This window comes from Microcaecilia unicolor, chromosome 10, assembly GCF_901765095.1.
Source record: "Microcaecilia unicolor chromosome 10, aMicUni1.1, whole genome shotgun sequence".
Classification (NCBI taxonomy): domain Eukaryota; kingdom Metazoa; phylum Chordata; class Amphibia; order Gymnophiona; family Siphonopidae; genus Microcaecilia; species Microcaecilia unicolor.
In genome coordinates this window covers 92,312,879-92,328,400 of record NC_044040.1, presented here as the reverse complement: position 1 = coordinate 92,328,400, position 15,522 = coordinate 92,312,879, and the positions used below count along the sequence as shown (strand labels likewise).

General features: G+C 44.9%; 1 protein-coding gene across 2 annotated transcripts in view; it reads right to left on the bottom strand.

Annotated features, from left to right (window-relative positions):
• CREB3L2 (cAMP responsive element binding protein 3 like 2) overlaps positions 1 to 15,522 on the bottom strand; it is a 395,423-nt gene that overhangs the window by 50,852 nt on the left and 329,049 nt on the right. For both annotated transcript variants that reach the window (XM_030215916.1, XM_030215917.1), the window contains exon 9: positions 9,247 to 9,340. In XM_030215916.1, coding sequence (XP_030071776.1) covers positions 9,247 to 9,340 — 94 coding nt within the window. The remainder of the gene's footprint in view (positions 1 to 9,246; positions 9,341 to 15,522) is intronic.

Below are 15,522 nucleotides of genomic sequence, written 5' to 3'. Positions count from 1 at the left end.
CGTTACCATGGATGATTTTGTGGACTAGGGTGCAAAGTTTGAACGTGATGCATTCCTTTAGTGTAGTTTTTCCTGCAGGGGTTTCGCGCTTTCGTATTACTCCAATAGCTGTATAAGAGAAGGGCGTAACAAAGCCAGAAGTAAATCGAGAAGCGAACTTCTGTCAGCACGTCAAGAGAAGGCTACTCCAGATATGGTCTGTACTTTAAGGTTTTCCCATATAGCAGGTAGAATACAATGGATTATTAGAAAAAAAAAAACTGGCACATTTTAGAAGGCCACGAGTGTTTCAAAAATAAGAACTTGGTGACTGCGTATTGCAGAGGGAGGAATCTTAAGGAAAGAATGGTCCCATCGGCTCTTCCCGACCCTAATGATGATCCGCTCTATGGCATCTACTTTGGACAGACGGTAGATGTAGCATTTGCCCCCATGCATTGGAGACCACCACTTTCATCCATCCACAGTCAAACAAGTATTCATCCAACTGCAATACAGCACTATATACAATACCCAGAGTCCATGCAAAATCTTATATGTGGGCAAGACGAAACGCATCATTAAGACACGCATAAGCAAACACAGAAGTTGTATCAGCCGTAATATCTCTGCACTGCTGGTTGAACACTGGAACACCTTTAACCATGATATTGATGTTTTAAAGTATTTTTGTTTATAAAATGCTGAACAGCTCTTGGAGGGGGGGGCGATATAGACAAGCGCTTACTAAGGGAAGAACAGAGAACAATTTATTTTATGAAAACTCAATGTCACTGGGTCTGAACTCAGAGTTGAGTCCTTTTCTTTGTTAACACTGCCCTCGCTCTCTCTTTCCCTTGCCCTCCTTCCTGCCATAACAGTCTTTGCAGTGCTGCACACAGTATTCTTTTCAGCATTTTATTAATGTACTAGTTAAAAAGGCCCGTTTATGTAGGCAAGGAAATGGGCCTTAGGCAGGCAAATTCCCCCCCTCCGCGATATGGGTCCCTCGAACACCCCCTTCCGTGAACCTGTCGATCCCCCCCGTGCCGGCGAAACCCCCCCCCCCCCCCGCCATTGTTGTGCTACCTGTGCTTACAGCTGTGTTGTTCTGCCCTTCGCGTAGTTTCCTCAATCATCTTGTCTGGAAGTTCCTCTGCGTGCGTCCGACGTCAGACGCATGCAGATAAACTTTCAGTGAAGATGATTGAGTAACCTACGCGAATGGCAGAACAACACTTGGGCTGTCAGCACAGGTAGTGCACAACTGCGGGGGGGGGGGGGGGGGGGGAGGGGGATCGACAGGTTCGCGGAAGGGGGGGTTCGAGGGGGCTGTAGTGCACGGGGTGACAGATGATTCCGAGGCTTGCCTTGGAATCAGCTGTCTTGACGTCAGCGATGTCCGTGCATGTCTGCCTCGCAGACCACCTCCAGCCAGGGAGCCACAGTCCCAAGCACAGAACGTTGGAGGTGAGAATTATTATATAGGATAATCCATTTTTCCATATATTACTATGTTTTTATGCAGTGTTCTTTTTATCTTTTAACAGGCGCTGCTTTCTATTCCATTGTTTTTTCAGGTTTCTAACCGGTTCTAACCCCCTGTGTGGTTTTTTCATTGTTATTTAATTATTTTTTTTATTCCACTATTAAAAATTGTAACCGTTTTTTTTTTTAAAGATTCTTCTCTGGTTTTAATGCTCCAGACTAGTTATTGTTTTGTTTTATCCATATTCTGGTATGGTAAGCTAACCCATGTATGTATGTAAATTGGTACAAAACAAAGACAAAAAGGCACACAACTGCTTACAAAACAGTATATAAAAAAACAACAAAGCAGTGGAATCAAATGCATTTATTGGAACAATAAATGCATTTGATTTCACTGCTTTGTTGTTTTTATATTATGTATGTAAATTGGTTCAAACATATTCTAATTGGGACTGTGAAATATGATAACATTGCCACATACTTCATCCTATGCGCCTTACTACAGCGGCGTTTTGTTCCGAGCTTCTGTTGTTTTCCATGCCCTCCAGTAAGTCAGCAATCAATACCTAACTGGTTACATTATTCAAGACAAGCAACAAAGCCCGTTTCAAGAAAAATGAAACAGGCCCTAGGAAGGCTCTCGCCTAAGCGATTTCTCCTCTCTCCCCTGCCCTCCCCTCCATGTCCAGCGATTCTCCTCTGCCCTGCCCTCCCATCCATGTCCACCGATTCTCCCCTCCATGGCCAGTGACTCTCCCCTCCTCTCCCATCTATGTCCAGCAATTCTCCCATCCTCTCCCCTGCCCTCTTCTCCATCCTGCCGCCCTGCCTTTAAGCCATTTATGTTACCTCAGGTCGCAGCGGTGGCAGGTTCGGATCGCGTCGCCTCCAGCCTTCCCTTCCCTCTCAGCATTCCGCCCTCCTCTGATGTCATTTCTTCTTTCCGCGAGGGCAGGACACAGAGGGAAGGGAACGCTGGAAGCAAGCTGACATCAGAAGGTGGTTTGTCTGTCAAAACATGGACTCGTGTCGGGACTTTCTTTGGTGCCTCAATAAAGATCTTCTGTCTGCAACTCTTATTTTGAGAGTCGCGCGTCATCTTCTACTCCTGTGATGTACCCTTGACTATCGAAGAGGAGTTTCCTATTTTTTCCTCAGTTCCCATTTATGTTTAAATCTTTTTTATTGAAGGTAACACATAACTAGCATAGTTCACAAGTAGAAACACAAGTACAACACATCCGTATAATAACTGATGCCACCATACAATTTTGCATTTTCTCCCCCCCCCCCCCCCCCCCCCCAATCAATTCAAGCCTCTTATTTATCTGGCAATTCCATTTTTCTTACTCCAGCATTATATTTATCAACGCCGTGTACAATCATCCCCCCTTCCTCCAGTCCAACCCCCATTCCTATTCTCCCTTCCTCCCCCTCCCATCCCCCTAGACCTGTACCTCTTATAGTCCAAGAGAGCCCCCCACCCAGGGATGTCATTAGATAAACAGTCTGTACCTTTGGCAACCCTAAGGCTGCTCCCATGGGTCATTTGATATGTCTAGTTAAGGAACAAACTACGCCCTCTGGGGCTCAGCACTCTCAAATAAGGATCCCATATATGTGTGAAATGTGTGAATTGTTTCGGGGAACCCTTCGCCGCCTACCTTGCCAGCAAATGTACCTGGTTCCTCCAATGCCAATAAGCTGGTGGTTCCGCAACTGTCCAATACTGTAATATTATTTTACAAACCACCAAGCTTATCTCACGACACAAGAGACGCGCACTCCTTGATTGAGTGCAAAAAGCCCTTTGCGTATCCAAAACATACTGATCCCACGTTCCCGTCACCTGTGTTCCCAACAATTTAACCAAGAATCTCCTTCTTCTCTCCCAAAAGGCTCTTACTCCTGGACAGGCCCAAAAAGCATGAAAAAGTGAATGGGGAGAATGACCGCACTTAGCACATGCGACCCCCTGCAGCAAGCCCGCATGGGACAACTACTGTCCAGACATATAAGCCCGCATGACCACCCTGTACCCACATTCCCTTAATCTTTCATCTGATGTGAGGGCCAGGATGCCCCGCAATGTAGTTCCAACATCCCATCTTATCAGTGAACCCACCCCCCCCTCCCGATTCCGGTTCCCACCTATGTTTGACAAGCATATAACTTTTTGGAAGGTTCCGTCTAACCAATGATTTGTGGAGTGCTGACACCGACAATCCTATGGCCTCCCATTTCCTGAAAAAACTCTCGTACTCTGCTTCCCAAGTGTACTCTCAACTTCAATGGATCCAGTGAAGTAGTATAATGTTTAACTTGTACATATGCGAACCTGTTTCCACAGGATCTTCCTATTCTAGCTTTCAGCTCTTCATACTTTATTAAATCTCCTTCCCTCCCCAGTAAGTGTTCAATCCTTGTAATTCCAACCCACTCCCAATTAAGGAACACTGGGGTTGTCCTGCCCTGGCCCAAAAGCTGGGTTCCCCCTAATAGTTAATAGGTCAGACTCCCCAAGACTCACTCCCAATCTCTTCACCAGCCCCTTCCAGGCCTCCCGTAATGGATTAAGTATCAGACACTGCTTAAAATGTCATGGGAGTTGCCTCCTAGTCTGGTGTAACAATGGAAAGAAATTGAAGGGGGCGAAGTACTCCCGTTCCATCTCAATCGGGGTATACACACTAGTCTGACAAAACCAATCACCCAGGTGACATAGCAAGCAGGCTTGATTATACACATTTAGGTCCAGAATCCCCAAACCCCCGTTCGTCCAGCTCCCTAGCATATATGATAATCTTAACTTGGGTTTCTTCTTCGCCCAGCACAACCTGCTGAGAGCTCTATATAAACTTTTCAAATCCTTCTGCAACGAACAGAGTGGTAGTGTCTGCAACACATGCAGCCAACGAAGAAATATAATCCTCTGTACCAGATTCACCCTACCCCGCAGCGATAATGGAAGTCCCCCCACTTCTCTAGTTGTTTCCTTGTTTCTCCCATGAGGGTCACGATATTAAGGGTATACACCAAATCCAAATCCATACCTAGTCTAATGCCCAAATATTTAAACGAGCCATCCGCCCAACTCAATGGGAAGTCCGGGCCCCACAGTTGTTGCACCTCTAAGGAGGATGGCAACGCCTCCGATTTAGCCAAGTTTAGACACAAGCCTGCATAATCTCCATATTCCCTTAGGATATCCATTAATGCTAGAAACGACTCTCGTGGCTCCGTCAGCAGCACAAGAAGATCGTTAGCAAAAGCTATCATCTTAAAGTGAGAACAACAGATCTGTATTCCCCTTATCGATGGACAACCTAAAATATCTCGTATGAGGGGATCTAATGATAATATAAATAACAGAGAACTCTAGCCTGAGGGGAATGATACAAGGCCCAGACGGCAGACAGAAAGCGCCCCGTAAACCCATACTGCTCTAAAATGGTGAACAAAAAATCTCAGCAGACTTTATCAAACGCCGTTTCAGCATCAAAGCTTATGAGCATTGACGGCATCCCTCTTCTTCTCTGAACCTCCAGTGCCATCAGAATTTCCCTTAAATTCTTTGCTACTGTTCTTCTCTGCACAAACCCCACTTGTGCCTCGTATAAGAGGCCCGGCAAGACTCCCACCACGCGACTGGCCATTATTTTGGCCAGTATCTTCGCCTCCACATTCAATAGCAATATAGGGCGATATGACTCTGGTCTTGCCGGATCCTTACCTGGCTTTGGCAGAACACCTATTTGTGCCTGAGTAAGGCTAGGGGACAACTCCTCTACTTCCACAAATCTATTAAAGTAGCTAGTCAAAGTTGGTATAATATCATCTCCCAGGACCTTACAGAACTCCATTCGGAATCCATCCGGGCCTAGGGCCTTAAACAAAGAGCCCATCGCTATCACCGCAGCCACCTCCTCCTCCTCCTCCTGTATTTGCCTATTTAGCTTATCTAAGTCTTTCTGCCTCAACAAAGACAAATCAAGATTATTTAGATAAAGTGTCCCCGGCAGCCCTGCTCTGGTGGAGTTTCATACAGCTGACTATAGAATTTATATAAGGCCTCGCATATAGCCTCATCTGTGCGAACCATAGCCCCTTGTCCATTCCTCATCTGTAAAATCCTTCCCCGTCCCCCTCTAGGTCTCGCCAGCCAAGCCAATAGACGCCCTGCTTTGTTTCCATATTGATACAGCTGGTATTTGTAATAGGCTTGAGATTTAGAGGCACGTTGTTGCAGTAGTTCATTTAATGCCATATGCAATTCCACTAAACGGAATCTATGAACAGACCCAACATACAAACCATCAGGATTCTTTGTCAATCCAGGACATCAGTCAATAAACTAAATAAGGTCTATTGTCACAGAACTTGAACAGTGAACAGAAAGATGTGAACTCAGCAAAGAATAACAGATAACTGAATATGGATCATGAATATGGATCAATTATAAAACTATCTAAACATTTGTTTACTACCTGGGTAGTACCTGGGGAGTTCAGGAAATATAGCTGCTCACAGGTTACAACATATAACTGCTCATAGGGTTATGTCCATCAACCAGCAGGGGGAGATAGAGAGCACTCAACTTTTCACAGTGCCTCATGGCCAGCCAGCTCCACTGCCTCTTCAGTATTTGAAGCTTCCAAAGCAGTATACATCACCAAAGTGGACCACACCGTACTAATCAGGCAGATACCTGCACTAGGAAGCCAGCGACATCCCGCTGAAAAAACCGCCAAGCAGGCTTGCTACCCCGAAAGGCAACTGAGAAGAGCCGTTTAGAAGAAAATCAAAAACTATGAAGGCGCAAGTACGAGAACTGGCAAGCCACTGCATTCAATTGCTAGCGACAACATTAAGTCGACTGTTATCGGCCTCCTTTTTTTTTTAAACCGTGTCCAAACAGAGCGAGATAAAGAGACCACTGACAAGAAGAGGAAACACCCTGGAGGGTGGGAAAAACAGCTGACCATTAGAAGTGCCAGAAATCCACTGCCACACGAACCAGGCACCCAAAAGAACCCTGGCTCGCTAAAAATCTCAGAATCAGCTTCAACATAAAAGGTTTCCCATGAGAGGAAGACTCATCAAGCCCACAAACAGACTATCTGGGACAAAGCACAGTGTCACAAAATGCCTGGCACCCACATGGGGTTAACCCTGTGGCCACCTGGAGGGTCTGTCCCCAGCATTGCTCAGGTCCACCTGCACCTGGGCACATGCTCTATACTAGCACCCTCCTCCCACTGACTGGGTCCTGCTTGCCTCTGGGCTAGTCTCCCACTCTCACATTATTCCCTGGTGATTTGTAGGTACTGGGGTAACTCTCTCAACGGTCCCACAGTCCCTGGAAAACACCCACAAACCCAACATACAAACCACCAGGATTCTTAGTCAATCCAGGACAACAGCCAATAAACTAAATAAGGTCTATTGTCACAGAACTTGAACAGTGAATAGAAAGATGTGAACTCAGCAAACAATAACAGGTAACTGAATATGGATCAATTATAAAACTATCTAAACATTTGTTTACTACCTGGGTAGTACCTGGGGAGTTCAGGAAACATAGCTGCTCACAGGTTACAACATATAACTGTTCATAGGGTCTCAGTAAGGAGATCTTTCTCTCTCTGCTCCCTGGCTGAGACTGGGGAATATCCAAGGCCAATCAGAGCCCAGGGCATCAATTTTGAAACTAGCTGCCCAATGGTACTGCAGATTGCCTTTCCATAAGCTGAAACTAGAGAAGTCTTTCTGCAACAGCGCCATTGCTGCCTATTAGTAGAAATACATTTCATGAAATGATTAATACAGTTTTCAGGTTTGGAAACCCACTGTTTTGTCACACATGGTAGACAGGTTGCCCAGCTCAGTAACACTGAGGAAGAACTAGATCAGCTTTGGAAAAGAAAATAAAGGCATATACTTGCTGTGCTGCACAGTCCCACAAGGAATCCTGCTGAACTGCGAAGTTAAGTCTCACAACACTCCCCCAAGATGCCACACAGAGCTGGAGTGGAGCTGGAGGGGGAGGGACCCGGTCTCACCAAGTATCATCCATTCCAACCAGAACTTCAGGCAATTAGTTATAACCCCCAGTCAACTGACCCATGGGAAACCCAGGTCAGGAGCTGTCAGCCAGGCACCAGACAGGAGCCGCACAATCCGTCCACTAGGAGACGAAGAAAAATACTGAACATTCCTGGGTGAACAATGCCTTTAAGGGCAAAATATTTGGAACTATTTGTTTTCTCTGTCTCCTTCCACTGGTGGATGGGCATAACCCATTGGTCTGAACTGGTTTGGTACAGATGACAAGGAATAATGTTGGCTTGTGCATGCACCAAATTTGAATAAGGCTTGTAAAATGAGGGTCTATGTGTGTTTATAAAATAGAGCCTATGTAGGTGCCTACCTGCTCTCTTAATCCAGGTACCTTGTTGTAAGATTATCTTCTTAGAAAGTATGTATAGAAGGTAATCAATGTTGTGCTCGTTACATCTAACCAGCTAAATTCCTGGTCTTGCTACATACTAGCTTATAAATTGTATGTTGAAGGGCTCTTGCCACATATTACTAGCATCTGATTGAGTGCAAGTTTCAATTTTTGCTATTGGAAAAAAATTGCTATAAAAAAAAAGAAAAAAGAACTATGGTGTTAATTTGCCCGAAAGTGAGTTGTATGACTCAGAAGTGAAAGCAAAAGTCAGCATGTACATGGGGAAAAAATGAACCATTAAAACATATGCACAGCACTGTTTTACTCTATATTTTTGATTTTCTGTGAGTTTTAGCTCTAAGCCCACCTAGATTTGTGGATATTGTGGGTAACATTTTAAAAATAAATAAAAATAACTAAACAAACTTTTACACAGGCACAGCATTCTAATGCAAGATAGGTATGAAAATCTCATACGTGAAGCTAAACAGGTTAAGAGGGCAATTCAACTTTAAAGGACATTCCTGTGTTTAAATCAGTGTTTTATGTGCAGAAATAGACACTTACTAGATTGTGTAAATAATATGCATGTAACATTAAGCACCTACAGGTTATACAAATGCAACTTTACTGAACAGAAATATTCCTATGGGTGGCAGTGGGGAGGGGTTTGAACTTATATGCATTCTTTTGAAAAAACACACATATATATATATCCATGTAAATTAACCCCAAACATTTGTGTGTGCCATCCTGCAGGTGAAAATATGAGTAAAAATCACCTAGTATAGTTTCCAAAGCAGAAGTACACACATATTTTCTTTGTGGCATCAGTACCAGCACAGGGAAAGTATTCTACATTTTTCTTAGAAGGAAATCAGTTGTCTTTAACTTACATCTTCTCTATGATTTTGTGCAGATGCCTAAATGGAGATGCCCAGTTAGAGAATTGCCCAGAACATTCCTAAATAAAACTTTATTCTTAGGTATTTATAATAAAAGAACTATCTAAAATTGTTATAGTACATGTCTCTATTCAGCTGTAACCATTACAATCTGAATTAGGATCTTGAAAAGTGCTCATATAACATATCTACAAATAATTCATAAACTGATATACTTAACTGCAAGCAAAGGTTTTGTGTGACAGTTGTTTGAGACTATGACCTACAGCTATATCAACAGAACAGTAGCACATGCACAGACCCAGGCAGTGGCAGTATCTGATGTGCTAAGTAAGTCCATTTTTAGACTCATGGGGTAATACTGGGCATAAGATTTATGAGCGTTTTGTGTGGTGCTCAGACACAGTCTGCACTTACCATGAGACATGTCTGTGTGCTGGCTGCTTTGTAAGAGTGAAAGACTTTGACCGAAACCAGCGCCTGAAGCCTATTCAGCTGCTGTAAGAGAGTCCTGTTGAAGAAACCAGTAACAAACACATGACTTCAGAAGTCATGAATATGCATAACCTTGTCATTTCCATATAAATTATATTCAGGGATTTTGAATTTAATTGATAAACAGATTAAAACCTCCAATGCAAAAACAAGCACTTTACTGCATCACTGCCACTTCCCCTAGTGCTTTCGCACCCCTCCCTCTGGCTTACCTTGGAACCTCTAGTTGTTGCTGTACATTTTTATGAACTATGAGAAAGTAGGTAAATACCTCATGCATAGTCACTATGATCTCCTAAGAATCTGACTAGCTAGTACTTCACCAGAGTTATGCCAGATTTGCGAACCAAAGTATTACACAATACATCTCAACTCTCAGTAGCTTAAAGCTAACAACACATGTGCAGTACTAACTTGCTATCTATACATCTAATTTAAAAATTCTGAACTAGAAACTCAACATAGAGCCAATGGAGCCTGCTGTCTGGAATGTGCACCCACCTGCATATAGGTGCATACATGTGATTGACAACAATAGTTAATACCAACAGAAAAATGAAAAACCCTTATAGAGGGGAAAGATTGATAATAAATACCAACAGAAAAATGAAAAACCCCTACAGAGAAAAAAATGGGAAAGAGTAAAGGCTAAGTGCAAGAGCTCCTGAAGAAGTGATCTCTGGAAAGGGTCGGAAAACCTGCAACTCCTTGGACGTACAGTACATCCAACATCACTAAAAAAAAAAAAAAATTTAGAAGTATTCACATTGTGAATCAAATACATATTTCAAAGCAGTTCTGTAGAAGGCAATCTTCAGACAGGTCAATTTACACAGCTATATTGCTAGGAGTGATGGAGTAGCCTAAAGGTTAGACCCAGTGGTGTGCTGGAGCCGGCTCGCACCGGCTCGCAAAAAACGGTTGTTAAATTTTCTTCCGACTTGCGAGCCGGTTGTTAAAAAGCGCGAGCCGGCTCTCCTCCCTCCCTCCTGATCCGGTCTCTCACCGACCTGACTCTGAGGAGTCACCCTTGTCCTTCGAATTCTTCGGGGCAGGCAGTCTTGCCTGCCCGCTGCCAGCGCTGCCTCTCCCCCACTGCCGGTTTGCGCTTTAAAAATGGCCGCTAAGACTTCTGCTGAAGTCTTGGAGGCCGCCCTTGTAAGTCTCGGCGGCCATTTTGAAGCGCGATCTGGCGGCAGGGGAGAGTCAGTGCTGGCAGCGGGCAGGCAAGACTGCCTGCCCCAAAGAATTTGAAGGACAAGGCAGGGTGACTCAGAGTCAGGTCGGTGAGGGACCGGATCCGGAGGGAGGAGAATTCGCTGAACAACTCGGGAAGGGGTGGCAGGGGAGGCAGGGGAGAGAAGAAAGTCGCTGGGCATGGGTGGATGGAGGAGCGAGAAGGGTCTCTGGGTATGGGTGCATGCAGGGCAGGGGAGAGGAGGGTCACTGCTGGACATGGGTGGATGGAGGACAGGGGAAAGGAGGGTCGCTGGGTATGGGTGCATGCAGGGCAGGGCAGGGGAGAGGAGGATCGCTGGGTATGGGTGCATGCAGGGCAGGGCAGGGCAGGGGAGAGGAGGGTCGCTGGGTATGGGTGCATGCAGGGCAGGGGAGGGGAAGGAGGGTCGCTGGGTATGGGTGTATGCAGGGCTGAGGAGAGTCGCTGGACATGGGTGGATGGAGGGCAGGGGAAAGGAGGGTCACTGGACATGGGTGCATGCAGGGCAGGGGAGAGGAGGGTCGCTGGGTATGGGTGCATGGAGGGCAGGGCAGGGAAGAGGAGGGTCACTGGAGGGCAGGGAAGAGGAGGGTCACTGGGTATGGGTGCATGCAGGGCAGGGGAGAGGAGGGTCACTGCACATGGGTGGATGCAGGAGAGGGGAGAGGAGTGTCGCTGGATATGGGTGCATGGAGGGTCGCTGGGTATGGGTGCATGGAGGGCAGGGCAGGGGAGAGGAGGGTCGCTGGGTATGGGTGCATGGAGGGCAGGGGAGAGGAGCGTCACTGGGTATGGGTGGATGCAGGACAGGGGAGAGGAGGGTCGCTGGTCATGGGTGCATGCAGGGCAGGGGGAGAGAAGGGTCGCTGGACATGGGTGGATGGAGGGCAGAGGAGAGGAGGGGAGAGAAGAAATGCTGGACATGGATTGAGGGGAGGGAAGAGTGAGGAAGGAGATGAGATGAGGGAAAAAGAAGAGAGGAGAAAAACTGCACATGGATGAAAAAAATAGGCAGAAGCTGAGGACCAGAAATGAAGAAGAAAGGAGGAAAGGAAAGAAATAAATGGAAAGGAAGCCCTGGAAACGGAGTTAAGAGGACAGATAGCAGCAGAATCGGATACTGGGTCAGCATGATCAGAAAAACAGTCACCAGACAACAAAGGCAGAAAAAAAATCATTTTATTTTCATTATAGTGTTTGGAATATGTTCACTTTGAGAATCAGGTGCTCAACATTAAAAGTTTATATTTATTTACTTATTTATGGCATTTTATCGCACATTAAACATGAATTAGATTGGAACCTGGGATCATTAAATTTTTTTTTCCTGGAGTAATGCATTGCTACCCCCCCAGGCTTTCTCCCCGGCTATAGCCAGCTCTGCAATTTTGGGGGGGGGGGGGGGGGGGGCGCAGAGGGGAACTGGGGAGAGAGCCTGTTAAACATTTACCAGCACACCACTGGTTAGACCAGTGGGCTGATAACCAGGGAACCCCAGTTCAAATCCAATACTGTAACTTGTGATCTTGGGCAAGTCAAATAACCCTCCACTGCCTCAGATAAAAACTGAATGGAAGCCCTCTGGGGACAGGAAAATATCTACTGTACCAGAATACAACTCACCTTGAACTTCTGAGAAAGGTAGGGGCTAAATCCAATCCAAAAATATTTACATGACCTAGCAGCTTTGGAATATGACTTTTCTATTTTTAATATATATATAGCCTTGATTTGGACAACCTTTCTGAAAATGAAGCTCCGCACTTCCTTTATAAGGTTAGAGGCCCTATTTTCTATCACTTCTAACACATTTGCATTGTATCTGAGGATGGATATCCAAACCTGAATCTCATACCCCAAATGTGTCTGAGAATACACTCTCATTCTTTGTTTCTACCCCGTATAATACACACCAACATATGTTCAGTTTTGGCTGCTGCTGTTCAGTTTTTCACACTCATTACCAGTGTGCTATCAACAAGTATACCCAGTACTTCCCTAATGCTGCCTGAAACCTAAGAAGCAGTTAGTTCATGACCTTTTCCACACCCAACTCTATTTAATATCTTTTTCATTTCTGAAACCTGGCTAAAGTAAAGTTAGTGAAGAAAGCCTGTACCCTGAGGCAGCTCCATGAGACGATGCCTATCTGCTAACCATTATCCTGGTAGGCAAGGGAATGGGCTTGCTATCTTACAAAAAAAACAATTTTTCATTAACTTAAGAACGCTCATTTGTTCTTGATTATCTAGAAGCTCTTTGTACCTTTCTTGATCACCGGACTGTTTGTATTTTTTATTTCTTTATTATCCCCCTTCACTACCAATGGTCCTATGGGATAAGCTACAATCTGCTATTACATGCTAGTAGCTTCTTTTCTTTCTTTTTACAATACATACATCAAGAAAATAATTTTGAACAGAAAATGAAGCCACAACAAAGCTCATGAGATCCCTTTCCCTTCCAAAAAAATACAAAGAAGCTGAGAAGGTTCATAAAAAACATAAATCAAATATTTACACTAGTTTCATTTCTAATCTTATTATTATGGGGGAATCTGAATGTTCATTTTGAGATACCTACTTTCGTTTGTGATAAGGAGTTTGTTTTATTAATGGAATGTCTCAGCTTTTATCAGTAGATTAAATTTCCTTTCCACCAGGCTGGATTTTTTTTAAAAACAATGGATCTTAACCCCAACTCCGCTCCTTTGTTATGGATTGATCACTTTTGATCTATGTGCAGCTCCAGCTATTCCTGCCTGTCCTCTCTGATGCTCACCTCACGAAACCTTCCAGAGATCTTGTGTCTTGACATTATAAAATTGGGTATTGCCTGCTAAGTCACTCTCTCTGCTATCCTGTCAATTATCTTGTGGAGAATTATGCCTCCTCTTGGTCTAGTTTAGTACACTGCAGCCTGCAATTGACCTACCCCCCCCCCCCCCCCCACCCCTTTATCTTCAGGGATAATTACTCGTCTTTGGTACCATGGAAGTCTGCAACTTTTATTTATTTATTTATTTGTTACATTTCTATCCCACATTTTCCCACCTATTTGCAGGCTCAATGTGGCTTACATAGTACCGTAAAGGCGTTCGCCAATTCCGGTATGAACAAATACAAAGTGATATTGTGGTAGAATTAGGTTCATGTGTAACAGACACATTAGGGAATCGTGGAGAGGAAGAATTACTTTTTGAAGAGAAGTTTGTAAAGTTTGTAAAGCAGAACAAGTCTGGACATATACTAAATCTGCATCACCACAAGTTATTAGTAAGAAAGAACAAAGATTATCTAGATAATGTTAAAAAGCTAAAAAGGCATTCTACTCTATATTAATCACATCTTGCGAGAATCTCTCAAAACGTTTTCTCAATTTGGTTACTAAACATTTCTCCAACACAAATGCACTATAGTCCCAGGGGCATAGCCAGACACTCAATTTTGGGTGGGCCTGGGTCCAAGGTAGGTGAGCAGACCCCCCCCCCCCCCCCCACCTCAGTCTCTCCCTCTTCTGCCCACCTACTTGCCATACAGTCTCTCAAACACTCCCATGTACCTTTTAAACAGATCTTCACCGGCAGTGAGCACCGACTGATACACACTGCTCACGCCAGCTACACAGCCTTCCCTCTGATGGAACTTCCTGTTTTGCATAGGTGGAAGTACATCAGAGGGAAGGCTGTGAGGCCGACATGAGCAGTGTGTATCAGTCGCTGCTCACTGCCAGCGAAGATCTGCTATTTAAAAGATATGCAAAAGGGAGTTTTCGGCTGCCAGGGCTTGGGGATCCCTGCCAGTCATATCATAGTTGCTACTGGGTGAGCCCTGAGCCCACTTTCTTCCCTTTCTATTCAAAATTTCAACTTTCATGTGCTCCTCACCTTCTATTCTGAACACTATTCTTTCTTCACTCATAAAAAATATCCTAACTAGGTTTGTTTGATTCCATCTTGAGTTTGACAAATTAGGTCCTTTCTGACAGTGACTTCCCAACTTGTTGGAAAAGGACCACTGCTTAAAAAACAACAACAAAAAACTCTGTACTTGATGCTACTGTTCTGACTACTTATCATCCTACATCAAACACTCCTTTTATCTCAAAAGGTCATTCAAAAAATAGTTCTCTTACAATTGCAGTCTTTTCTTCATAAGATCAATGCCCTCCATCACAGGCAGCTTGTACCAGGAAAATATTTATATCTTACCTGATAATTTCCTTTCCTTTGATCCTACCAGACCAGTCCAGAACCAGTGGGCTATGTCCATCAACTAGCGGGTGGGTACAAAGAAACAAAGTAGTTTTGTGCAATTCACTCCTTAAGAGTAGCAGAGCCGGTAGTGGGAGGCGGGGCTGGAGGTTGGGAGGCGGGGATAGTGCGGGGCAGACTTATATGGTCTGTGCCAGAGCCAGTGGTGGGAGGCGGGACTGGAGGTTGGGAGGCAGGGATAGTGCTGGGCAGACTTATACGGTCTGTGCCAGAGCCGGTGGTGGGAGGCGGGGATAGTGCTGGGCAGACTTATACGGTCTGTGCCAGAGCCGGTGGTGGGAGGCGGGGGTAGTGCTGGGCAGACTTATACGGTCTGTGCCACAGCCGGTGGTTGGGAGGCGGGGATAGTGCTGGGCAGACTTATACGGTCTGTGCCCTGAAGAGCATAGGTACAAATCAAAGTAGGGTATACACAAAAAGTAGCACACATGAGTTGTCTTGTTGGGCAGACTGGATGGACCGTGCAGGTCTTTTTCTGCCGTCATCTACTATGTTACTGTGGCAGGACTCAGGACCAACAAGCAAGAACCAGGATGTGCACCCAGGATATACAAGGATCAGGATGTGCACACAGGGAAGATGGCAGCTAGGCAGAGCGGAAAGCCGGATAACACTACCTAGCCACTACTACTACTACTACTACTATTTAGCATTTCTATAGCGCTACAAGGCATACGCAGCGCTGTACAAACATAGAAGAAAGACA